At 28.6% G+C, this 27,959-nt stretch overlaps 2 protein-coding genes across 3 annotated transcripts; one reads left to right on the top strand and one right to left on the bottom strand.

The window, feature by feature from the left end:
• Window positions 1-755: 755 nt before the first annotated feature.
• Window positions 756-1,753, bottom strand: LOC109801105 (uncharacterized). The gene is made up of 2 exons (XM_083072039.1): window positions 1,607-1,753; window positions 756-1,463 (listed from the first exon to the last, which is right to left on the bottom strand). Exons 1-2 carry the CDS (start codon window positions 1,751-1,753, stop codon window positions 756-758), a joined length of 855 nt encoding a protein of 284 aa, XP_082928165.1.
• A 12,750-nt stretch (window positions 1,754-14,503) lies between these two features.
• On the top strand, window positions 14,504-20,236 carry CAX2 (cation exchanger 2). 2 transcript variants are annotated; one of them, XM_083071189.1, is made up of 12 exons: window positions 14,506-14,750; window positions 14,904-15,004; window positions 15,416-15,676; window positions 15,760-15,827; window positions 15,919-15,947; window positions 16,270-16,466; window positions 16,558-16,770; window positions 18,025-18,159; window positions 18,789-18,905; window positions 18,982-19,035; window positions 19,710-19,826; window positions 19,971-20,236. In XM_083071189.1, the coding sequence occupies exons 2-12, from the start codon at window positions 14,921-14,923 to the stop codon at window positions 20,064-20,066; spliced, it is 1,371 nt and encodes a 456-aa protein (XP_082927315.1). In that variant the 5' UTR covers window positions 14,506-14,750; window positions 14,904-14,920; the 3' UTR covers window positions 20,067-20,236. The 2 variants fall into 2 exon arrangements, with proteins under 2 accessions (XP_082927316.1, XP_082927315.1); XM_083071190.1 differs by lacking the exon at window positions 18,025-18,159 and having other exon boundaries at window positions 14,504-14,750.
• The last annotated feature ends 7,723 nt before the right edge of the window (window positions 20,237-27,959 follow it).

Here is a 27,959-nt window from a genome sequence, read left to right on the forward strand (position 1 = left end):
AAGGAGGTACAATTTATCTAGTATAAGAGTCTTTATTGCTCTATATCGAACACTTACTTAAGCGTTGGAGTGCCTTTGCAGGTACCCTCCCCACCTTTTAGAGACAGTATTCGGTCGGCACCGAAGATTTAGAAGATCGAGAAGAAGGAACGACAAGAGGAGTGTTTCTAAGCAGGAACATTCATAGCTAGGTGGGGGGTGGATACGATAGCTCGAAGCTTGTTCAGGGAGGGTCGGCCCAATAGGATGTTGTACGAGGTATTAGCATGCACCACTACGTATCGTACTTTAATCCTCCGCCCTTATTGTTCGTCCCCGAAGTAGGTATATAGGTCTATCGTTCCTCGGGTGTCCACTCTTTCGCCAGAGAATCCAACCAAGGGCTCGTTGTAAGGTGCTAACTCACGCTCAGGTATACCTAGCTGCTCAAAAGTTTTCCAATATAAGATATCGGCTGAACTTCCTTGATCCACCAACTTCTTCTTCACAATACAATTGTTGATTTCTACGTTGATGACCATGGGGTCGTCTTGCACTGGATCGACCCCCTGGAAGTCCTTGTTGGTGAAGGTAATTGGTGGCATATGGATCAACCCTCCCCGTGTTACAGTGTTAACCGATATGACTGCTCTTAGGTGTCTCCTTCGTGCTGAAGATGTGCCTCTGCCTCCTGCAAATCCTCCGGCTATTGTGTTTATCGCCCTTCTAGGTTGATTCCGGTCTCGCTGTTGATCGTTTCTCTCCGGAGACCTGCTTCATTCCCGGGATCTAAGCATTGGAGGTGCTCTTTCACGGTTCCCCCTCCTGTTATCATGGTAACTGTCGTGTTTCTTCTTGCTTGAGGGTTGGGTGAAGTTTTGAAGGTGGCCAGACTTGACAAGATCTTCAATGCGATCTTGGAGAGCTGTGCATTCCTCCGTGGTGTGTCCCCGGTTCCTGTGAAACTCACATGTCTTGGTCTTGTCCACGTGGGGTGGAGTCATAGCGCGGCGGGGCACCGCGAGGATTTTTGTGGCCAAGGCCTGCTCCAACACCTTGGTGCTGTTGGCGTTGAGCGGCGTGTACTGTGCATATCGGGGCCCCCTGTTGGTCCTTTCTCGATCGGGTGCGTCTCGGGGACGAGACCTTGGAGGGTGCTCCTTTTCAGCTTCTTTCTTTCCGAGGAAAAGGTCAGATCGGTTCTGATTTCTGAACTTGGCCAACTCTTCTATCTGCATGTACTTAGTGGCTCTCTGCCTAAGGTCGTCCAGATCTCGGGGCGGCTTTTTACATAGGCTGTTTACAAAGGGGCCTGGCCTCAATGCCCTGGTGAGGTGGTGCATCGCCACTGCTGGGTCTAGATCTCGGATCGACAAGGTCATCTTTCCGAACTGCTCCATGAAGGTCCTTAGAGGTTCCTTCTTTTCCTGGCGGATGTTGACCAAGGCAATCGAGGTGAGCTGATGAGGTCGGCTTGTGGCAAACTGTATTACGAATCAGGAGGACAAGTTTGTGAAAGAATCTCCTGATACTGGGGGAGTCTTGTGAACCAATTAAGTGCCGGTCCTTTTAGTGAGGTAGGAAAAACATTACACATGATAGCGTCGTCATCGGTATATAACCCGACTTGAGTAACGAATGCATCAAGGTGTTCTTCAGGGTCGGCGGTTCCATCGTACTTTTCTAAAGCCAAGTTTTTCCAGTTGTCCAGCAATCGGGCTCCGGCGATGTCGGGAGTGAATGGTGATTTCCCTTGCCGTCTTTGCTGATCCATGGTCGTTGTCGTCATTCCGCCGGGCAGCCGAGGGATTCTCGTCTCTTTGTACCATCCCGATGATTCCCCTTAGTCATGAGTTGACTGGGTGTTGGGAGTGTCGTGGGATGGATGCCAGGATTGGTTATCACTCCTAAGCTCCGCGTTTTCCTTCCTCAGGAGTGATAGCTCGTGTGCATCCTTCTCCTGAAGTCTTTTTAACTCCATCATCTCGGCTCTTAGCTGTTCTATGGCCGATGATGGATTGGGAGGTTGAGATCGATCCACGTACGACTCCTCCATTCCCTCCTCGTGTTGATTTGTCTGCTGTCTCGGTTCTCGGGGCATCCCGAGGTTGTGAATTGCTGCGTTTTCTTGTTGACTCCTCGTTGCTACCATCTTACTTCAGGGTCGAGAACCGTTTTGATTTCGGTCCCACGGTGGGCGCCAAAATGTTCCTGCTTAGAAACACTCCTCTTGTCGTTCCTTCTTCTCGATCTTCTAAGTCTTCGGTGCCGACTGAATACTGTCTCCAAAGGGTGGGGAGGGTACCTGCAAAGACACTCCAATGCTCAAGTAAGTGTTCGGTATAGAGCAATAAAGACTTTTATACTAGATAAATCGTACCTCCTTTATGTCCCATCACCTGTGTATTTATAGTGACGTATTTGGGCCTGGTGGGCCTTCTGTCTTGGGAGATGGGTAATACTTTGGTTAACCTTGATCTCCCTTAATTAGACATGATAATCATTGTGTAATGGATATCCTAATCTGCCATATGTTTCACGTGAGTTGACCTTCTTTGGGTCTTCGGCCAAGTTGCTAGCCGAAGAGGTGTTCGGTCGTGCTCATGGCCGAAGGGGGGGTTCGAGCAAGCTTAAGGCCGAAGGGGGGTTCGGCCAAGCCTAAGGCCGAAGGGGGGTTCGGCCAAGCCTAAGGCCGAAGGGGTATTCGGCTATATTTAAACCTGAAAGGGTGTTCGGTCAAGCTTAAGGCCGAAGGGGGGTTTAACCAAGCTTAAGGCCGAAGGGGGTGATCTGAGCGTTTCCCTTTGGTGCTCTTTTGCCCAGTTTTGAAGTGCTTCCTTCCCCTCTTCATTGTGGGGAAAGTATTCGGCTATCCCTAAGGCCGAAAAGGGGTATTCGACCAAGTTCAAGGTCGAAGGGGTAACGTGGGTGGAGATTTCGTCAGTTTAGGTGCTTCTCTCGGCCTAGGATCTGGCCGAGGGGGGTGTTTACTAGTACAATATGCAAAAATCAAGTCCTATGAAATTAGACCAATGCCTAACTCCAAGATATCATACATCCTTCCAATACTAGGTTGGGGTACACCTCAAGTAGCCATTTAAAACATACGTGTCAATTCAATATCTAGATTCAAGAAACCTATAGACACAACTGTTAAACATTTAATATACAACGAATCACTGCATATATACCATATTCACAATACCATTTGAAGGAGAACAATGCTTTCATAAAAATATTTTCTATATAGAACTACACAACACCAGGATCTTAGATATCTAATCAACCAACATCACCTTTTGAACAACTTAGTAAAAACATCTCAATTGAAATCATTTTTCTTAAAACTGCCTCAAGTGCATTTCAAAAACATTGTGGATGAAGGGGATCTAGGCTTCTTAACACCAAACTCACTTCCATGAAGTAGGAGCTTAGGCCTTCCATACATTCACTCTCAATATGATGGGTGAAGGAGATTTAATAATTTTAATAAATTTTGTCTATTCAATGATTTATATCGTACATCAAATTTTAATAATTCAACCGTTGAATTAAAAATTATTAATGCATAAATCAAGTTTACAAATTTGTAAAAAGATTTAAAAATTATTTGATGCATCATCATTAATTGAAATTAATAGATAGTCATAAAAATATTTTATATGTTGATTAATTCTATAGAACAAAGTATCATATGATTTTTAAAATTTTAAAAGTTTTGTAAATTTGATCTATGCATTAAATTTTTAATTCAATAATTTAATTATTAAAATTTAATATAGAATATAAATTATTAAGTGAAATAAGTCTACTAAGATTTATTATTGAAGTAAGTGAATTAATCCTTTATATATATATTAACTTTTAATTAAAGAGGCATTTGGTAAAAAAAAATATTTTTACTTTTTTAAAAAATTCAAAGTTTAGAAAAGTTAATTTTTCATATTTGGTTTATTAATTAAAATATAATATTCCAAAGAAATAATGGTTCTCGGGAATATTTTTTATATTTGTTTCTAAGTAGGGATGACAAATATACTCGTACCCGCAGGTAATACCCGAACCCGTCCCGACTTTGACGGGGAATACCCGGTTTGACCGGGTACGGGTAAAACCCGATATATTAAATCGGGTATGGGTACGGGTACGGGTATGTACTTACCCGCCCCGTACCCATACCCGTACCCGTCCCCGTTTCCATTTTTAATTTAATACTCACTTTTAATTTAATTATATTAAAAAATTTTAATATTTTTTTATGTGTGATTATTTATTATAATATGAGATAGAAAAATAACTTAATTATAATTATAATATAATAAATAAATAAAAATTAAAAAAATATTTTTTTTACAAAAAATAAAAAATAAAAAAATTGACGGGTACGGGTACGGGTATGTGTATACCCGATACCCGACGGGGACGGGGACGGGGACGGGGATGGATTTGACTCACGGGGACGGGGACGGGTATCATAAAACCCGTACCCGCCCCGCCCCGTTGCCATCCCTATTTCCAAGAAATTGTTCACACATGTGTAGGTGGAAAATCTAACATTTACGAATTTGGGTAAAAATGTCATATTGTATTTATTCGCATATTTAGTACAATAAAAATCATTTACTTTTGATTATTATTTTAAAATATTCTTAAAAATATTTACCATCACTCTAATATATTTTTATCATGGTTTTAAAAAAAAATTACATCTTAATCATTTTTTGAAAATTATAATTATTGAGAGTTATAATTTTCAGAAATCATAATTTTAGATTTGAAATTTTTTTTCTTATTATTGCAAACGTCTGCTAAATGCCACGATTAATTCTTTTATAAATATCTTTAATGAGAAAAAGTTTGGTATACATGTCAAAATTTGTGATCTCCTCAACTTTGAACCTTCATCCTAGCATGTACGTACATAGTAGCGTGTTAAATAGAACATTTGAAAACGTTGACATAGGTTAATTATAATTTATGTGAGATGTTTGATTAATTTTCCTTTATTATTTTATTATAAGTAACTGTTGAGAAGTTTATTTAAAAGAATAAAATTCAGACAAAATTTCATGTATTTTTGTATTATTTTGACTCAAAATAAAAAAATTACCTTTATAATTCATATAATATAAAAATTAAAATTAACAACCAATAGTAATTTTAATTAAAAACAATTTTATCTATAATCTATTATAATATAATGGGAGTCTTGTACACAACCATTCTAATGGTCTGACACCATTTATCATCTTCCCTTTGGCCCAAGTCTTAAATATTTATATAATCTTAATTCTCCTTTCTTAATTGCTTTCTAACTCACTGCATTCTATTTTCATGTATATTAAAGAATGTCATAACAGCTTCAACCTATCGTATCTTATTTTAATGGTTGTTAAAATATTGATTATGTGAAATGTGATCCTTCTAGAAGCTCATTCATTAACTCTTGTTTTTAATTTTTGATGGTGTAGATGTTGAGTTACGTACCTTATCTGATATGTGAAAGAGAGAGATATGGAATGAATGTATATAAAGAAAATGAGAGATATATGGAATGTCAGTTAGTCCTTGAAAGTTAGATCCACATGATTTCTCCTGTCACTACCAAATTGACCTGTGTTACCAAGTGGCAAGACTTTCTAGAAGGATTCTTATTTTGTTTTTAAGTTTCTTAAAAATTTAATTTGTAATTTTGTTATCCCAACTTGAAAATTTCGTAATTTTAGTTTAATTATTAAATATTTACTTATTTATTATTAAAATTATAATATTATCACAACTTAAAGTTAAATATATGATGGAATTTCTTTTTTTACATGTATATGATATAATTTAATCGGTGAATCATAATTTTATAGTATCTTTAATGTTCATAACAAATTTGTGAAAATTAAATAATAAAAAAAGAATTAAATTATTTATAATTTATTATATTTTAAAATATATATATTGTGTTGATTTTGATCTATATAAATCAGTATAATATAATTTGATTAATATAATTTTTTTATATATGATTTAAGTGAATTTGTTTTAATCTATTAGTAAATTTTGAGAAAATATCATTTAATTTAAAGTTATTGAATGATGTAATAGTTGATAAAAGTTAAACTGATATAATTTGATCTCTCTCTTTTATATTTGTGTATGTGTACATGTTGAAATACAATTACTTCGATATAGCTTTTATCATTTATTAATGAGGTTAAAACATTTTGTGCCTCTATACTTTATTTAATAAAGGTATTTTAAATTTGTAAATATTTATTTGATTAACTAATGTTGTATTTGATTTTCAAACTTTAAGGTCTCAAGTTTGAATCTTCTATTTGTAAAAATCATTAATTTTTAATACCATTTTTTATTATCTAAAAATTAAAGGATAAAATTGTCTAAATAATGCGTCCACCAAATTAAACATCTTCTTTATATATGTTATAGACTATAGATTACTCTATTTAATAACAATAACTTTTAATTGGATAATGTTTTGTGAAAATTCACTGATTGATTGAAAGTTTCTTTTACTTTATCATAACTTTATATTAATATAAAATTATTTAATAATTTATTCATATAGATCAAAATTACTGATATATATATATATATATATATATATATATATATATATATATATATATATATATATATATATATATATATATATATATATATATATATATATATATATATATAGGAGGGTTCAAACGACACCGGAGTAATTTTTACTAAGTGTTACACCGCTTAATAACTTTATATTAAATGTAAATTTTGAAAATTCAACCATTAGATTGAAAGTTCATATCTCTTAGATCATATATGTCAAATTTTGTTAAAATTGAACAACAACTTGAAGGTAATCAAAGTGTTCATATTTTAGTATATTTTAAAATGTATATATTACGTCAATTTTGTTTTATGAGAATGAAGTATCAAATCATCTTAGATTAATATAAAATTGATATATATGATCTAAGAGTAATGAACTTTCAATCTAACAGTTGAATTTTTAAAATTCACATTTAATATAAAGCTATTAAGCGGTGTAACACTTAATAAAAGTTACTTATTGTTTGAATCTTTCTCATATATATTAAAATATATTTAATTTAATTATATTCTTATTGTTGTTTAATTTTGACACAATATTTGCAAGATAATAAAAATTATATTTTAACGTTGAATCGACAAAATTTATCTTTAATATAAAGTTATTAACAACTTAGTAATTTGATTCCTCCTCTATTTATTATATATATACATTTATTTTTTTTGCATTCAACATTTTATCTTATATATAATTATAATAGTTTTGACATATAAATTTGAAATGTATAATTAATTAAAATAACTATATGAATAAAAAATATTTTTGTATGTTAAAATTTAAATTATAATTTTTTAGTAATTAAATTACGAGTCACTTTTTAGAAAAATATGTGAAATTTTTAATGAAAAATAAATTTTTATTTAAAAATAATTTATATTGTATTTTATCGATCTGTGTCAAATACAAGATATGATATACTAATATTATCTGTGTTTTTTTTTATTTATTATTTTTTTTCATGCATGCATTAAACCTCGAATTAAATTAATGTTATCATGCTATCATTATATCTAACTCTTATTCTACCATATTTTCTTATCATATCTTATCCTATTTAACTATCAAATGACCTTAAATTTTCTTTTAAGAATAATAAGAGAGTTAATTATAGGATTATTCAATATAAGGTCTTAAGCGGTCTAAGTTTATCCTGTTCTTAAATTAATGTATTCTAGCAGTGTAACATTCTTAAAAAATTAAGAATTTTATTTTTTTAATTAAAAAATTATTTAGTAGAAGTGGTTCAATAATCAAATGCCTTGTACCTTATTAATGTAACCAGATAACAAACTAACATGTGAGTGATATGAATGAGAACATAAACAAGAAGAATTAATTATGATTTAGTGATCAAAGGAATATAAAAAATAAGTTATTGGATAAACTAAAGTTTATAAATATTAAGAAGAATTAAAAAAAAAATGAGGATTAGTAGTTGGTTAGGCATTATAGAGAAGAAAAAGAGAGAATAGGCATAGACCCACTCCAAGTGGGCTTTGGAGGGGCCCAACACACACACACCCACTAGGGGCAACCTAGTTAAAAGAAATCAGGTTTCTCCTTCCCTATTCATGCACCAATTACCAAAGAGGTAACAATTTTTTTTACTCTTCTCCTAACTTTGATTCTACCATGCCCAATTCTCAAGTACTCATTTTTACTCCTCCTTGTTTTTACTTTACCAAAGCTACAAGGGACCACAAGTTCACCTCCTTCACACATATTTTCATATTCCCACTCACCAAGGTATGGGAGGGTCTCTTTCACACTCTTATGGGTTGTTTTGTTTTGTATGAATTATGGTGTGTTTTAGCTTTGTACATTGATGTTTGGATGGGGGTATTAGTACCCTAACCATTGGTGAGTGTTTGGATGCATTTGTGACACAAAAATATGATTTATAAGTACCTTGAAATATTGCTTGAAAATGGGAGACGCAAAATGTAATTAAAGTTGATGCTTTTATGTTGTTAGCATGAAAATGAGTTTGTTATGAGTTCTAGTGTGTAATGCTTACTTGTTTGCACTTTCAAAAGCTATAAATACCATGGGAGGGTTCGTTTATTTCTCTGTTTTGATGTACATGACTCTGCTGCCAAAACAGTCACTGTTTATGTGAATTTTAATACTAGTAATTCTTTGTTTTTAAAATTAAAAAAGTTAGAGAGAAAAAAAAAAAGACTAAGAAAAAATAGCATAAATCAAACCCAATTTAAATAGCATAAATCAAACCCTAAACAAAAAACTAATTTTTCCATAATGCATATCTATTTCCCCCCCCCCCCTGAAACAGACTTTCTAATATTAACATATTTGCTGAGATTTTATTTGGTATCCAATCCTAAATTTAAGTTCGTGAGATTAAATAAATAAGATCTCTTTCAACCTCTTATTTTATTAAAAAAAAAAATAAATTCAAAAACCAGTTACAAACTTCACCAATACTAATCCTAAGTCCAGTTACAATTAATTAACATATATTTACTTTTGAGTATTTAAAATTAATGTAAAAGTCTTGTGTTTCTATGTATTTTATTTTAAAAATAAAATAATAAAAATGAATAGTTAACGATTTGAGATTTGAAAAGTTATGAATAGTTAACTTATATGAGTTGTGAATGGTATCAAAATCTTTCCACCATAAAGAGAATGATACCAAAAAAAGAATAGAGAAAATTTAAGCAACGATTCAAGAATAAAATGATCTTAAAAAAGGTAGAGGAAGAAAGTCGTTAGAAATAAAGCTATTCATTTTATATATAGGTATAAAAATATAGATGAATTTAATTAGAATATACTAATAATATTTTTTTACATTGCTGTTTAATTATGTGTTTTTATGTATGATATGTTCATTAATTTATGTAAATACAACTTAAAAAATTATACCTATAATGTTTTTAATTAATTTATAACATTAAAATCTTTACATATGAAAAAAAAAATCTCTATATAAAGTTTTTTATTATGTTATTCCTCTTTAATTAAATGTGATGTATGTCATTTTTAAACTAAATTTGATTTTTTCTTAAAATTCCTATATTTTGCATATTTATTCATTTATTTAGATAAACTCTTACCCATATCTTTTATATTATCCCAATATTTTAGTATGTATATTTTACGGACTAAACATTTATATGATTAAAATGTATAATAAATTATATATAAAATTTGTATAGATAAATATTTTTAAATATAAATTATATTATAAGTTTAAGATAAATAATTTATATTATAACACAAATTTATTTTTAATTATTGATAATTTATTTTTAAAATATTAAAATTTAATTCAAAAATAAATACGATAATAAAAATTAAATTAGATAAAAAAATTTAATTTTTTTTTAAAAACTTTCTGATTAAAAATAATTCCTAAAAATACTATTACAAAAGATAGTGGCTTGCCATTAAAGGTTGATTTTTGTGTTAAATGAGAATAACAATTATAAAACATTACATTGTTTTTACATTATTTTTTTTAGCTAGATTGTTTTCCAAAAAGAAAAAATTTACCAAAATTAACACAGGTCACCACTTTGAAGAACAATTTATATATTCACTATAAAAAAATTGATTTTTTTTTTTAGTTTTTATCATCATTCTTAAAAGCCTTGTACGTATTGAAAAAGAAAACCTAAAAACAAATAGTATCGAAGAAAAATGAAACATTGGGCCCATAGCTTAAAGCAAACCCATAACTACTTTACGGACAAGGCTGATGATATATACACCTCCTATCATTTATAAATACACCTCTAATCTCTCTTTTTTTCTTTTAAATTCCTAAAATATCCTTATAACTAAATTTTTATTTTTAAAATTGTTTTATTCACCCCTTCTTTTATCATTCTTCTTCTTCTTTCTTCTTCTTTTTCTTATTCTCCTTTTTTATCACTCTAGTCATTTTTTGATGATTTTATTCTTTTTCGTTTTTTATTCTTAATTTTTCTTCTTTTACAATCAACATAATCATATTTTATCTTTCTATCTTTTAAATTCTATTTTTCACTTTTCACTCTATTCTTTCTTAAACCCTAATTTTTCATTCAATCATCATTATCCTCTACATTCAATACAAGGTACAAAATTAATATATTAAATTACATTTCATATTTACAATTTTTTTTAAACTTATTTAACATTACTTATGCACAACAGGTTCGATCGCAGACGCCAGTGGTGGATGAAGAGATAAAGAAACTGGTAAGTTAAATGTGTCATGCGCTTGTAAAATAAGTTTTTTAGCATTCCGGAAAGTACTTTCCGGAATAGTAAAATTATTGTTCATATAATTCTGGAAAGAGCTTTCCGTAACAGTAACTTTAATATTATGGAAAGTATTTTCCGGAATGTAAAATAAGTTTTTTAGCATTCCGGAAAGTATTTTCCGGAATAATAAAATTATTGTTCATATAATTCTGGAAAGAGTTTTCCGTAACAGTAACTTTAATATTATGGAAAGTACTTTCCGGAATGTAAAATAAGTTTTTTAGCATTCCGGAAAGTACTTTCCGGAATAGTAAAATTATTGTTCATATAATTCCGGAAAGAACTTTCCGTAATAGTAACTTTAATATTATGGAAAGTACTTTCCGGAATGTAAAATAAGTTTTTTAGCATTCCGGAAAGTACTTTCCGGAATAGTAAAATTATTGTTCATATAGGCTTAAATATGTTTATAGTCCCTCAAATTTAGGGTAAATCTGTTTTTGGTCCCTCAAATTTAAAATTGTTGTTTTTAGTCCCTGTAATTTCAAAAAATCTTATTTTAGTCTTTATATTCAAATTTTTTTAAGAAATTTATCAAACATTATTGCATAAAATCTACCTATTCGTGTCCTTATTGGTGAAAATATCACATTAAATCCAGGTCATATTGCATAACTGTCTTAATTAGTCACTTTCAAATATATTATTGGTGACTTAAGGGACTAAAACAAGATTTTTGAAAATTACAGGAACTAAAAACAACAGTTTTAAATTTGAGGGACCAAAAACAAATTTGTCTTAAATTTGAGGGACTAAAAACATATTTAAGCCGTTCATATAATTCGGGAAAGAACTTTCCGTAATAGTAACTTTAATATTATGGTAAGTACTTTCCGGAATGTAAAAGTATATTCATATTACTCTTGGTGACATTGAGCGAAAAGAGACTTTGGGAAGAAGAGGGGTGTGGGGTGTGGGGGTGCGGGGAAGGGGGGTGCGGAGAAGAGAGGTGTAAATTTAGGAATTAAATTTTTTTTAAAAGGGTAATTTAGACATTTTATATATATATATTTTTTAAAAAAAGGGGTGTGTTTATACGAGGGTGGAGGTGTGTTTAACATCTACCTACGGACAATAATCAAAACATTTCGTTTTAATTAGCTTGCAGAAACAGTTTGTTAAAGAAAATTCTCTAAAAATATTCTGGTTAATTTTTTATATTTTATAATTTTATAGATATTTATTTTTGTGTAAAATTTAAAATTATAATATTATTAATTAAAATTATTTAATTAAACTATTTTTTATTAATTTTAATAAATTAAACGCGTTTCTTATATATAGAAATCAAAGTAGTATTTAATTTTAAAATAATATTATTTTTACATTAGTAAAACACTTGTGGTATACATCTTTTAATTTGAACAAAATTGATATATATATATATATATATATAATAATAATATAACTTTAAAATTATATATTTGAATGATTTAGACCTAATTAATATTATTTTTGTTATTGTTTAAGTTAAAAAAATTTAAATTTGATTAACCATCAAATAAGTCTTTCTCGTTATTATTTTAAATTATAATTTTCACATTTTGAAAAATAAAAATACCGAATTTCATGAATTTATGTTTTCCACGTTTATTGAAATTTAAAAATTAGTAATAATCAAGTTAATTTATAAAATAAAATTCTATCATATTTAAGAATAATAATTTCATTATATTTAGCCATACAAATTTCATTACATTTAGCAATTAAAAAAAAATACACTATAATAAATGTGAAAAAAAAATTGTAAATAAGTTATACTTATCTTTATTAAAAAAAGTCACTAAAAATTAGTTTCAAGATTCAAATTTCAAATATTCATGGTAAAACTAGTTATTTCTCTGTATGATGTTAATGCTGTTAATGCTGATGACTTATTTATTAACTATATTATTAATGACGAAAATAAGTAAAGTTGACCAAACTAAATATGTAGGAATCATCATGTGCTATCCGAATACCTATGTAATTGACATGTGTATTATTAATGGAAAAATTAGGTAAAAATCAATTATGTTTGTAACTCAACCAAATATTTACTAAGCATCATATATTGAGACGTGTTATTTAAATATTTATATAAGAGACATGTGTTATACAATTGACATATGTACTTGGACCTCTTGGAGTGATTGTAGATCAAATTTATAATTTTTCTTTTAAAATTAAAAACTTTTTAATACTTTATTTAATGAATTTAAATTAAAGTATGAAATACTTTTATGATTATTTGTTAATTTGAATTAATAAAACAAAATATAATTTTTAAATTTTTTTTTAGAAACTTGATATATTTATTAAAATTTTTTAATTAAACGATTAATCATAAACATTTAATGTAAAACATGAATTATTGAGCGATGTAAGTCTAAATAGACTTATTATTAGAGTAAATGAATTTCTCTCATTCTCTCTTTATATATATATATATATATATATATATATAAATATAAAATGAGATGTATTATTTAAACTTATAATTGAATTCGTAAATATATTTATAATAATTTTATTCAATTTTGATTCAATAATTTATAATACCAAATCAATTCTATTTATTTTAATTATAATTGTTATTAATATTTTTTTATACAATATAGGATTAAAAATTGAAACTAAAAATCATAGAAAAAAGAAATTCTTAAAATATCAATAAGCAATGAAATCTGAAAATAGAGAGAGGATTATCAAAAGTGAGGACTCCATTTGTGAATATAGAGAGAGGATTATCAAAAGTAAGGACTCTATTTGTTACAACAAATCTCACAACAAATTCCACATTTGACTAGTTCATCCCACAACAAATTCTACATTTGATAAGTTCATCCGTAATTTAGTTGACTTCTCTAAAACATGATTACAAGTGATGATGTAATTATAATTCACTCCACAAATAACTTTATTGACAAAAATAAAGTTAGAATAATTTATAGTATATTGCATCCTTTATTTAGAACGTACATAAAATAAAATACTTTTTCAATTTAATAATGTATTACATTGTAATGATATATTTTAAAATTTTATAAAATTATACATAAAAGTATGTGATTAAATTTATATTATGTTTGTTTGAAAATACATCTAATACATATATCTATATTCTCTCTCCACATCCATAAACCAAAACATTTAGAAGTTACTTTAGTTTCTAATTTCTTATGAAAATAAAAATCAAACATGTTGATTGTTAGTGTAAAAGTTATTTTCTTTTAAACTATAATATTAATCTAGTCATTTACAAATGCTCTTAACATTATAATTTTAAAAATACTTGTTTAATTTTATAATTTTTAAAAAAATCATATAAATGAGAATCAATTAGTTAAATAGAATGCAAGCATGTTATAACCTCTCTAGTATTAAGTTTGATTTTAATAGATAAAAAATAAATGAATGTTAAGTAAAAATTTAAATAACTAAATTAATATTTAAAATAATTGACAAAATAATTTAATTAATCTCCTAATCCGTGTTACTACCAAAATTATATATTCCATTCTTAAACCCAAATCTAATATAGATTTTCCTCGAATCTGGTTCTGCCACGGCATCAAGTCAAAGTTGAATCATGGTTTGGAATCAACATCAAACCAGGTTGTATTTAGTTGATACTTGACAACTATTGACAAAACCAATATAAGATGAGAAATGCGTGTTAACTGTTGAAAAAAAAAACCCCCCAATTAAACTGAAACTGAAACTGAAACTCACCCAAACCAAAACACTTGTTTTGTCTTCACTGTTAAAGTCTTCCCACACAAAACTGAAATTATCACTCTCATAACAATAATTCTGGGGCAGTTTCGTTGCTTAGTAGTTAATACCCATTTGAATCATCATACAATAAAATGGAGACTCCAGTTGAAGTGATACCTACTCGTGTGTAAGTACTTGGATCTTCAAATTTCTTAGAGTAAATTATTTTTCTCTCTTGTGTCTTGTCTTTCAATGTCAATATTTTATGTCTTTTTGCTTAATTAACAATTATGTTTTGACTTTTTATTTTTTCCCCTAATATTCAATATCTTCATTGCAGTGCATCCGGATTCGTAGATGACTTGTCTGAGACTTGCAAGGTGTGATCTTTCTTCCATTTTGGTTGAACCCTTTGTAAAATTCTTTTGGATTTTGAATAGGGTTAGTGTTTTATTTTATTTTTTAATTTATGTAGTTTGTTGGTGTTTATGAATGTTTTATTTTGTTACTGTAAGAAGTAAGAACTTCTTCATTTATGCATTTTTGGATAGGTTAGTTGTATGACAATGCTGTTAACAGTGTGGGCTTTTAGAAAAATGATGGCTTGTGAATTATATTTATATTTTTTTCATATTGAAGCGCAATGATGTTTGATTGTAAATTTGTAATTTGCCCATTTTCCATTTGTATTAGTGAATGTTTCCCTTCAAACATTTTGTAAATAATCGACTTGTCAGTTGCCAAACAAATGTATTGTTGGGAATACTTTTTGTGTAAACATAGAGGTATTTATGCATCATTCAGTCAATGATTCGTCTGAAATCTAGATTGTGTCCATTTTCTGTGTCACAGATGGGTTCTCCAAATGGAAGAGCAATGCATAACTCTGACGATGAAGTTCCTCTTGACTCCGAAATGAATTTTCACCTTTCAGAATCTGGTCTGGTGGATGCTCATGGATCACGTCCTGGAGAATCTTGGACTGCTCATCGAGAAACGTTTTGGTGTAATATTTGCAGGAGCATACAAGTTGTAGTTTTCTCTAACAAACTCAACTTGCTTATGCCTTTTGGGCCTCTTGCAATTCTTGTGCAGAAGTTTACGGGTCATCTTGTGAGTAGGAGTTCATATAATTCTTAACTTTCCTGCTCTTTTTGGTTGAATATCTTATATTGATTTGTGAAGGTGGACTGCAGGGTTGGGTCTTCGGTCTGAGTTTGTTGGGTATAATGCCTCTGGCGGAGCGGTTAGGTTATGCTACCGAGTAATATTACATGTACTCTTCAAGGTTTTGCTTGAGATTTTCACTTTTTTTTTATGGTTTCTGATGTTACCCTTTTCTTGGTCTTATACAGGCAGCTTGCATTTTACACCGGAGATACTGGTAAAGTAATAGTATTTTACTAAATCTATCTTCTTTTAAACCATTTTAGAACAGACCCTGAAAAAGTTAAGGCACAAATATTGAATGTAATATGATATGTATGTGGTCTTTTGACCAATTTAGGAGATGCTTCTTTTATGCACCTATGTAATTAATTATTAGAAGTATTTCTCAATTTACAACTATTATTTTTACATGCTATATTTGTTGGAAAATATCGACCCTCTTACTCACTTCAACCTTAAATTGTTTTAGTATCCATGCTTGTGATGTTTATGATGGTTTATTTCTAATTTCATTGTATTGTATTTGTATCTTGCAGTTGGGGGTCTTTTAAATGCTACATTTGGAAATGCAACTGAATTGATCATCTCAATATATGCACTGAAAAATGGAATGACACGTGTTGTCCAGCTCTCTTTGCTGGGTTCAATTTTGTCCAATATGTTGCTAGTGCTTGGATGTGCATTCTTATGTGGAGGGATTGTTTTTAATAAGAAGGAACAAGTGTTTAACAAGGTATACATGTCAATTCCTATTTCTTTGATTATGTTCTTGAGTTTCATTTTGTATCACCTGTAGGCTGTAGCTTATTCAATTTAGCATGCAGGCAAGTGCTTCTGTGAACTCAGGATTATTGCTGATGGCAGTCATGGGCATACTTTTTCCTGCTGTTCTACACTACACACACACTGAGGTCCACGTTGGGAAGTCAGAGTTATCACTTTCAAGATTCAGCAGCTGCATCATGCTGGTGGCCTATGCTGCATACCTATTTTTTCAGTTAAAAAGTCAAAGAAATCTCTACGTCTCTGTGAACGAGGTTGGCAATTTTATATCAAGTTTCCTTTTTTGCTTTCCCAGTCATTCTTCTGTTGGTGGATATGTGGTATGCCATGTGATATGATTTGTTTGCTTGCTCTTTAGTATATGTAATAATAATCATTATTTTGTTATGAATAGAAAATGTGACACGTGGACTTTTTAAGCTAATAGGTTTTGGATAGAATGGATGCCCTTTAAAGTCTAAACAAGGAGTAGATAGCAAAGTCACATTTAGATTCTAGACTAATATAACACGTAATAGAATAGAATTTGATATATTCAAACGTATGATTCCCATTCTGATTCTTTCTTATTATTACTTCTGTTTAGATGTCCTACATCAGCTATGAATACGACCAAAAGATTCCTTATAAGACTTGGACAATCCTCTCCCCTTGAGTTAGTGCATGTTTGGAATAAAGTTTGTAAACTTAAGTTTGAATGGATTTCAATTGAAACTTGGTTTTAGATCTAAGTGTGCAAATGTACTCTTGAGAGAAACCAAACATACTAGCAAACTGAGTTTAGTAGGAAACGGTAAGTTAGAAGTGGCCAACTGGTGATCCAAACACAGCCTTAACTTTTGGGGTTGAGTTAGGCCTGGTCCATTTATAATAGGTTTTTGGTCTTCCTTTTGAATAATATTCTATGAACATGTGTGGATACAAGTCTAAAAGTGTTTTTGAGTGTTTCTCGACTGAAAATAAAGAATTTTTATTTTTTTTTTCCAGTAAAGAAAATTTCAAAAATGTTTATAAACTTGTATCTAAACAAACTTTATATCTCATATATTCCAATAGAATTGTTTGGCATTCTGCCTGCTTTGGGGAGGGGTATCGAATGAAATAAGATTGCAATTGGTGCGGAGTTCTGAAATTTGTGTTGATCTTTAAGATAGCTTCGTATTTTTATCCCTGGAAATTATTATGAAAATGGTTTATCACACTTGCCGGAAAATTATAGCCTGAAAGGGTGAAAGATGCAGGTGGATGATTAACTAGATGGAGAAGTTTTTCTCCCTTAGAAATAAGTAGAGTAATTGTTTATTGATTAAACAACTTTGTATACATTCTTTTAAGTTTTAACTCTTTTGCAACTCGCCAATAATTTTTCTAGTATGCTTGATGTTCATTATTGGTATAAGGCAAGTCTTTATTGTTGCTGCTTGACATTCAATATTGTCATATTTTCCTGTAAATGTTTTACATAACATTTTTGCTCACCAAGTTGTGGTAACATAATATGAATTCAGGAAGAGGGTCAGAATGGAAACAACTCAAATGATGATGAATCTCCAAATATTTCTAAATGGGAATCTATAATCTGGCTTTCGGTTATGACTGCTTGGATATCAATCCTGTCAGAATATTTGGTTGGCGCTATAGAGGTGGATAATATTCACATTTTCCTTGTTAACTTATTTTATGAAAGCATCGGAACTTGAAAGTACCAAGTAAAGTAGCAGTCAGCTGTTTTGAGTTTTTTTTCTTTTCTTTTCTCTTTCACAACAATGTATCTAGTGACTGATATATATTACATATTGCACACCCTCTCAAATTGTATTAGAAGGTAGTGGAATTGAAGTACATTCCCTTCAGAGTTCACCTTCCAGTCTGATAATATATTCACTACTCACACTCAGTATACATGTTTAAATATTTATGCGAGTCTCAAAATGTTGGCATGGCAAGCACCAAGTTGTGTGTCATCACTAACAACGTCTAGAGAATGAGGAACATCCATGTTTGTCAGCATTAGATGCTTAGTCATTATTTATAGATGCTATGTTTGTGAAGTTAACTATTTTTGTCCAGTAGTTATTTTGTGATAGGTTCCCAATAGGGGAGAGAAAATCAGAATTACAAAAAATAATGAATATTGACATGCACCCTCATGATCCTTGGGCATTTGCCCTTTTGGATATTTTACAAGAAAGATGACTTCTCTAAGATATTAAATGTTTATTTTTAAATATTTTGATGAAATAAAATTTCTGTTTGATAAACTGTTTTACAGGGAGCATCTAGTGCATGGGAAATTCCAGTAGCATTTATTAGTGTCATATTGCTTCCACTAGTGGGGAATGCAGCTGAACATGCCAGTGCTATAATGTTTGCCATGAAAGATAAACTCGTGAGATTTCAGTTCTTGTACACACTCATATGCATCGCACACATATATTCATATTAATAGGTTTTGTTCCATGCAGGACATTTCCTTAGGAGTAGCAATAGGTTCATCCACGCAGATATCGATGTTTGTGGTAAGTATTGTATATTCTACGGATGAGATTGAATAGATTTGCAGAATTACTTTTTGCTTTGGTAAATAGACAATGCCTTTTCCGATTTCAGTTTTCATGCAAGTGTGTGTGTCTGTCTCTGCTTTCTTTATGTATCTACGCATGCATGTATTAAGGTAGAATTAAGGTGTATGGCTGCACAGGCAATTTTAGCAATGCATATGAAAAATTTACTTGGAGTTACATATAACATAGTTGTTGGATTGAAACCAAGTAATGAAACAGCTGAATGTATTTGGATTCTTCCTTTTAAGGGTCTGTTTGTATAAACTTCTTCAAAAACATTTCTAAGAGAAAGAAAATAGGAAGAAGAATCGAAATAAGCTTCTCTAAAATCTAAAACTAACTAATGCAAAAGTTAAAAATAAGATTTTGGAAAAACTAATAAGAGAATTTTTACAAATTAACTAATGTATAGATTAATTTTAGTTTATGGAGAAGTTTATTTCATTCGCTTCCCTATTTTTTTTCTTGTAAAAGTATTTATGAAGAAATTTATCCAAACAGACCATAAGTATTAATTGATTGCATTAATGGGCTGTCATATGAATTTTTCATTCATAAGTTCCTCCTTATACCAAAATGTCTAGCTTGCGAGATTTCATTTCCTTCACATTTCCCTTTTCATTATGCAGATACCATTTTGTGTTGTTATTGGCTGGATAATGGGGCACCCTATGGACTTAAACTTTCAACTTTTTGAGACTGCAGCACTATTTCTTACTGTTATAGTCGTAACCTTCATGTTACAGGTTTGTATTGATAAAAAAAAAATGAAAATGAAAAGTATAGTATTAGGGACCTAAAACATGTAGACAATGGCACATGTTAACAATGTCTTAATTATTAGTATGGTTGAAAGACAACATTGTGACATATTTATTATGCCTTTGCAGGAAGGAACTGCTAATTACTTCAAAGGACTAATGCTTATTCTTTGCTATCTGATAGTGGCAGCCAGTTTTTATGTACATATGGATTCCTCTCAATAGGTTAGATTACATGAACTTTCTCTTGTACATTTCTGAAATGAGGTTGTGGAGATTTTGTTGTTTCCCTGACGAAAACGTAAGAAATTAATTTGTTCCACTTCTTATTTCCATCTTGTAATTTAATTGTGTTTCATAAATGTTATTGATCTGGCATCCTGCTTGTTTCACTAGCTTTAGTCTCTTATGAGAATTTCAATTGCATTTTTTGTTGTTGTTGATAGTTTAATCAAATTCCTTCATTTTCAAATAAAGTAATTAAATTCATTCATTTTTAAAATTTTATTGTTTTCATAAAATAAACAAAATCTTTCATTTCTAAAATTTTGCGTTTAAACAGAAAGGAGGGGGAAGAGGGATTTTTACTTTTCAGATGAAATTTAAAATTCTTGAATTTTAGTTAATACAAGAATTGGATCATAGCCACTACCAGGAAACTACTGGACCACAACCAACATAGAATTGGATTATATGGAAACGATGGTCGTTGACAAGTTGGTTGTTGAATTACATTGACATTTTTATTACTTGTGTAGTAGCAATGATTAATTGCTAAACTCCACTTACCATATTAAAAACTCATAATGTGATAGGAACTTGCGTGATTGCACACAAAGAATAGCCTTAGACAAATATACCATGAGAAGGTTTTCTTTGGACTTTTAAATAGATTAAAGGTCCAAGTGATTTTTTTTTAATAAAACTACATGGGCCAACTCATATTCAGGCCTACAAATCATTTGGATCAATTAGCATAGTAGTTACTTCTGAAATCCTTCAACAAGAGCATTTTTAGTCACTTCGGTCAATTAGTGTAGTAGGTACCACTCATACTCAGATTTTTTTTTTTTAATTATGCATCAAGCTTATATATCAAACACAAATAACTATCTTATTTAAAAATATTTTTTTGAGTTATTCTTCATCAATAAAAGTTATTTTAAAGATTATTATAATTTTTTATCTAATTTTTTTATTTTTATTTATCAATGAATTAAATTTAAATATTTAAAAATAATTATCAAAAATTAAAATAATTTTATGTCTCAAATATAATTTATGTCTAAAAATATTATTTATATAAATTTTAAGTATAATTTATATATTTTAAAATATAATATAGGGTTGAGTTACTTTGAGAGCAAGTTAATCTCTAGAGAGTTGAATTAGAGACAAGACCATTAACTTAGAAAGATATGAAAGGAAAATTTTTCAAAACGAGACTCATAACTCAAGTTTTTTAGACCTGTAGAGAGAAGTTAGAGAGAGATTCTCTCTTCCTTCTTTCTTTTTGTTCTCACTAGAACCTTTCATTTTCTTAACTAATTATGGTAGGGGTGGTGAATAGGGGTGTTCAAAAAAATCAAAAGAATTGAACTGAATTTAAAACTAGACCGAACCACTTTAAAAAAACCAGAACCAATTATAATAAAACTGAACCGGATTTAATTTTTAAAATAAAACTAAAAAACTGAACCTATTTTTTTTTTTAAGGTTTGGTTCACTAATATATTTGGATTATGGCATTATGCTTCGCTCGGATTCGGAGACGGAACAACACTTTCACACTCACTCCATCTCTCGCACTCTCTTTGTGACTCTGTCTCTCGGACTTGCACTCTCTCTGTCTCTCGCACTCACTCTATCTCTTGCACTCGCAACAATCTCGCTCATTCTTGTGAATCACTCATGTAAGTCTGCAACTCTGCTTCAGCAGCTCAACTAGCAGTTTTGTTCCTCTCCTTGGGATTAATTTCCATTGGAGCTGGTTGTGTCAGACCTTGTTCCATAGCCATTGGAGCATATCAACTGGCAATTAAAGACAAATCTAATGATGAGAGGCTCTTGGATAGCTACTTTAATTGGTATTATGCCTTAATTGGAATATCAACCGTGATTTCATTGAGTGTAATTGTGTACATTCAAGTAAATGTGGGATGGAAAATTGGGTTTGGAGTACTTGCTGTGCTAATGTTCATATCAGCTGTCAGTTTCAATCTTAAAACCAATTTAAAACTGATTTATTTTTTAAAACCGATTCAAAAACTGGTTTGATTATAAAACTGGTTTTAAACCAATTATAAACTTGTTTATTAAAGTAATTCAGTTTTAAAATGGTTTGTTAAAGTGGTTCACATAATTTATAAACCAGTTCATTTTATTAAAATAGTGTGGTGCAGTTCGGTGTGATTTTTTTAAAAAACCAAACCATGCACACCCCTAGTGGTGAAGAATTCGAGTTTTGGAGTCAAAACTTAAAGTTAGTGGTGTGCAAAGTTGCTTTTTCATCATCATCATCTTCTTCTTATTCTCTTACGAATTGATTTTTCAAGTGTGACAGTCTAGACAAATTGAAATGAAAGAGATTCAGATATTGCACAAGTATGAGATTATATAGTTAAAGATGACTTAAATTAATTAATTTGTACTATATATATCAAGATACATTTATTTTTTAATAACTAATTACATAAGATTTTTACAATTAAACATGTTTAATTTAGAACAATTTAAAGATGAATAACCTTTTGGTATATATAATGCGCAAAGAAAAAAAAAATAATAATTGTCATAATGATAAAAACAATCCCTTCGGTTTCAGGAGAAAAAGGAATCAATTATGCTCATGCTTTAGTCAACATTGGGCAGCAATATTATATTTTCATTTCTCATCTCAAAATCTCAAACATGGACAACATTAAGTCAGAACATTGACTCATTGAGTAAAAAACAATGGGAAGATTACACATTTTAGCTGAATTAAAAGCTATGGTGTATCCCACTATTTTTGTTTCTTTCCCTTTCTCTCTCTCTTTCTCATAGGTCTCATTCAGTTGTATCTTCATCAGATAATACTCCACCCTTGTTGATCCTTCACGTCAACTTGTCTACTATACTACCTTGGTCACACCTTGCAAAATTCTCACCCATCAATTTATTTTGTTCTTCATGCATGATGAAGGCAGGGGTAGCCATGGACAAAGTGATACTACAATTATGAAAGATTTCGTACATGTCACGCCATCGAAGTTAGAGTACAAAATGGTCAATATGCTTTAAAAAAGGTTTAGTCATTTTCATTTTACAAATTATATAAATTGTTATTAAAAAGTCTCATATCGTTTATAATTTGAGATCAATATTGAAAATTGTTTGCATAAATAGATTAGCATTTATATTTTTTAACTAAAAAAACGAGCTTTTCTTATTATCCATTTTGGTAAAGAATTAAAAGTATTACTTTTATCTTAGGAAATGTTTGGTAGTACATGAAAAAAAAAATTCATTCTTAAAAATTATAATTCATAATTAATCTTAGAAATCACAATTCCTATAAAAACGATTGATATCTGTTTGATTATGACATATATTTTTATATAACATTTATAAATGTTACTTAAGAATTAAATAGAGTTAATTTGATGATTTTATTAAATTTAAATTTTCATTTTATCTTGGAAATATTAATTTCTCACTCTAATGATAACAATATTATAAAAATTTACGTAAAAAAAATTATTAAAAAATATTAACTTTTAAATAACAAACAAAACATAAATTTTTTTATAAAAGTAAAAAAAAAAAAATTCGTACCAAATATCTCCTTATACTTCTCAACTATACAATAAAAATGGTCAAAAATAGATTATAAATATCTTTCTTATTTCACCCTATTGAAGTTCCTTTTATTAAAAAAAAAAAAAAAAAAACAAAATCGTGAAGACTCTCGATAGTTAAAGCGGACCATGTCTTGTATATTTAAGTTAGTTTAATAATAGAAAATTTTAAACCAGAAATTTAAGATAGTAGTATAATACAATGAACTTAAACGAAAATATAAGATATAAAAATTCAATGAAACCAAATGTATATACTAAATAAAACACCCGTATTGCATTACCCTTGCCATTTTGATAGTAAGTTACAATTTAGGCTACACTGTCTTCAAAAAAGATGACAAAAGAAAAATGTTTCTGATAACAACAAAATTAAATAATAGATGATTTTGGTCTATTCGAGTATATTTCTTGTTAGACTGTGACAATTTTATTTTTGAAAAGGTATTTCAGTATATTAAAAATAATATATTTATAAATTACTTTTAATCTTGATTTTTAAGTAATATGAGACTTTTATACATATCAAAACAAAGTGTTTCAAGAGTGAAAATAGGTCATGTCAAACTAGAGTTTGAATATATAAATCGAGTCTATTTTAAAAAATTAAAGTCTAAGTCTAATTAATTATTTATTATTTTTTTTATAAGTTTGTATGTTCTTCTTAAAAGTTTGGTCTAATCTATTAATTTAATTAAAAATCTATTTACATTAATAATATTAAATAAATCAATAAATTTAATTTTAAATAAGTCAAAAATTATATTTTAGAATACAAATGTGATTTTTTTTTTAATTTTCACAATAAGTATTTTTTAATTTGCATGATAAAAAAGTAATTTATTCTATTATTATTAATAAAATTTAGAGTTTAAAATAAAAATAAAAATAATTGAGAAACAACTCATGCATAACTATATACAGTAACATATACTCATACATAAACTATAATGAAAAAAATAATAATTTATTAAAAAATTCAAAATATTTTCTATATCACATTTGAAATATTCTAAATAACCAAGGTGAAGGAAAAAAACATGTAAATATGCGATGACTAAAGTTTTTATTTTTGATATCGTAATTTCATACATACAAAAGAAGCATGTAAAACATTTAAGCCTAATAAAAAGTTAAAAAAATACTGATAATTTTAATTTTTTTAATTACAAATTTATTTCTTTAATTATATTATTAATATGTAATATATATATATATATATATATATATATATATATATAATTTTTTATTATATCATATAGATAAATAGATTGATTTATCATGTCTAACAAACTTTTTTATAAATCTAAACTCAACTTTTTAAAATAAATAAACTTTTTAAAAGCTTAAGCTTAACTTTTTTATTAAATAAGTCAGGTCAAGTTATAGACATCAATCTTTTGACTTATTCCCATTCTTATCTTTGTTGAGACTAAGAGGTAAGAGTGACCTAAGTCCTCTAGGGCCAATGTTTCAATTTTAATTTTGTTATCATTACAATCAATGTATTATTCATTTTGACACTCATTGGATTGTTGTAATTTTAATTTTGAAAAGTTATTTCAATGGGAAGAAAAATATTTATAAACTATCATTAACTTCGATTCTTAAATGCAAGACTTTTACTCATAATAGAATAATATATTTAATTTTGTCTTTAGTAAGATTATAATTTTGATGTGAAATAGTCTTTTATCATCGTAAAAGAAGTTTAACTATTATAATCATTAAATAATATTTTTTAATGTGAAACTACTAATAATGCATGGAATTTAATCTTAAAAATAATTCATGAACTTGTCTCGTAGTCATAAGGAAAAATATTCGCTTGAATTATATGAAAAATGTATATGTTTGTAGACTTGTAGTATGAAATGTTTGAATAAAAAGAAACTAAAGAGATTAGCTAATAACTTAAAAAGTGTATCATTAGGAGGGTTTATTAATATAGTTACTCTACTATTAAGAAAGACAAGAAACTAAATAAATTATAGTCGACAAAGACAACTTCTATTCACATGTAGTGTAAGGCTACAATTTCTTTTTCAATTCACATGCAAAGGACTTGACGAAAAGATTGTGATGAATCATCATGGCCCATAAAACAAAGAAGTCAGTATTATTGGGCCCTTGTTATTTTGTCATCTTCTACCATAAATTGCCCTACTCATACCCCCAAGACTTTAGAAAGGACATTGGGCCCATAAATTATTATTTTTAATTATGGTATTCATACGTGTTATCTATCTATTTTTATCGATAATTAATTTTATGAAAAATTTAACTAATTATTTTTAATAATGTTCTTTTTCAATATTTTTTTTTTTAATTTTATAAGATGTAAATTTAAAATTTTACTTTATAAAGTTGAGTCTCATTCTAGTCGTATCAATAACTTTAGAAAAGACACTAGGTCCATAAATTATTTGAGTGACAAATTTCAATTTTAGCATACTAGAGAAATAAAGAAAATTTCCAAGTCAAATAAGTCAACGTGAATGAGATAAATTATTGTGATAGCTTTTTGTTGCTTGAATCTAGAAATAATGATAAAATAAGCATGTTTGAAATATTGGTTTTAGGCCTAAATATATTTTTAGTTTATTAAATTTAAGGTAAATTTATTTTGTCTTTTAAATTTAAAATTGATATTTTTAATCTCTATAATTTTAAAAAATATTATTTTAATTTTTATATTCAATTTTTTTTAAATTCATTAAATATTATTGCATGAAATCTATCGATTAATGTCTCTGTTAGTAAAAACATAACATTAAACCTAATTAATGTTTTATAGTTGTTCAAATTTGTCACTTTCATATGTGTTATTAGTGGCTTGAGGAATTAAAACAAAATTTTTGGAAATTACAAGAATTAAAAAAAATTTAAATTTGAGAGATAAAAAATAAATTTAACCTAAATTTGAGAGATTAAAAACATATTTAACTCTTGTTTTTATTAATAAGTTTATAAGAGACATGTTTCTTAAATTATTCAAGTCTTTAACAAAATTCTCACAAACTCATCAAATAATGAAATTGTATTTTTTATATAGAAATTATGTGATTATCTTTGTAATTTTTATCTTTACTTAAAAAAATGCACCCTGCTCAAATAATTGAGCTAAACTCTCTAAAAAAAATTGTTGAAAATAATCATTCCTCACCAAGAAAACAATGTCTAAAATACTTGAAACTTGTTGCTTAATTACTTGCCAAACTCAGTTCATTATCACTACAAAAGTCAAAATAGGCATCACCTCATATGTACCACTCATTCTTTATTACAACACCTTTTTTTTTTTTTTTTTTTTTTTTTTTTTTTTTTTTCTAGTCCTCAAAATCGTGCAAGGGCAACTGGACGCCATGATATGAAAACTACTTTTGGTAATGAGTTTGAAAGTGGGATGCATTGTAGTGACCACTCAGATGATGATGTTTGGCAGCTTATAACTTAAAATAATTATTCAGTGTACAAAAAATAATAAATAATTACTAATATTAATTAATATAAATGTTAATAATTTATCTTCTTTGATTAAGTTTTTCAAAGTTCAAATTTCGACATTGGACAAATATAATAGTATAAGTATTTTTCTTTTTAAAATATGTTTTATTTGAATAAAAAGTTATCTTATTGCTTATTAAATAACAAAAAGTTGAGTTTTTGTAATGTTTATCATTTTATTTGTGTGGTCCAATAATTTTTTCTTAAACCAAATATATAATAATTATATTTCAATCACTCTCTACATTTTCTTTTTTAAGCAAATAAAAAAGTTCTTTAACAAGTGACTTCTATTATCTTAGTTTGTTAGTGTTACTATACTAATATGATATTAGTAATATTACAATGTTATGTAATATTAGATAAAACACAAAGATATCTTCGCCAAATAAGTGACAAAATATTACACAAATAAACTTAACACTGTATCATCATACTTAAAATGTTAAGGCATTAAATCTGTAACTTCTTTTCACCTATATATTGTTCTAACATTTTCATTCTTACCTAATATAAGACTTTTTCTCACATTTGTAATTCCCAATGTATCAAGAAGTTTGCACCTTTTGAAATGGTTTTCCCCAAACAAATGGTCCATATATGTGTCAGGATCAGGACCAACCTGCTTTTAGGCCACAATTTCCAACAAAATTTTTTTCATACGCAGTAGAAAATTTTACAGAAAAATATTTTAAAAAAATGGTGCCAATAGGATGATTCAAATTGGCATGTAATGAGCTTGCATAGAAGCCATAACAATAGAGACACTCGT

This window comes from Cajanus cajan, chromosome 3 (genome assembly GCF_000230855.2).
Source record: "Cajanus cajan strain Asha chromosome 3, NIPB_CcT2T_4, whole genome shotgun sequence".
NCBI classification, from domain to species: domain Eukaryota; kingdom Viridiplantae; phylum Streptophyta; class Magnoliopsida; order Fabales; family Fabaceae; genus Cajanus; species Cajanus cajan.

Excerpts from the sequence above, each read along its gene's own strand:
- CAX2 (XM_083071189.1), top strand. The coding sequence starts at position 14,921 with ATGACTTGTCTGAGACTTGCAAGGTGTGATCTTTCTTCCATTTTGGTT. Across the intron at positions 15,677-15,759 it reads AGAAGTTTACGGGTCATCTT|GGTTGGGTCTTCGGTCTGAG; the intron begins GTGAGTAGGAGT and ends GGTGGACTGCAG. Across the intron at positions 18,160-18,788 it reads ATTTGGTTGGCGCTATAGAG|GGAGCATCTAGTGCATGGGA; the intron begins GTGGATAATATT and ends ACTGTTTTACAG.
- LOC109801105 (XM_083072039.1), bottom strand. The coding sequence starts at position 1,753 with ATGGATCAGCAAAGACGGCAAGGGAAATCACCATTCACTCCCGACATC. Across the intron at positions 1,464-1,606 it reads TTGATGCATTCGTTACTCAA|TTTGCCACAAGCCGACCTCA; the intron begins GTCGGGTTATAT and ends TTCGTAATACAG.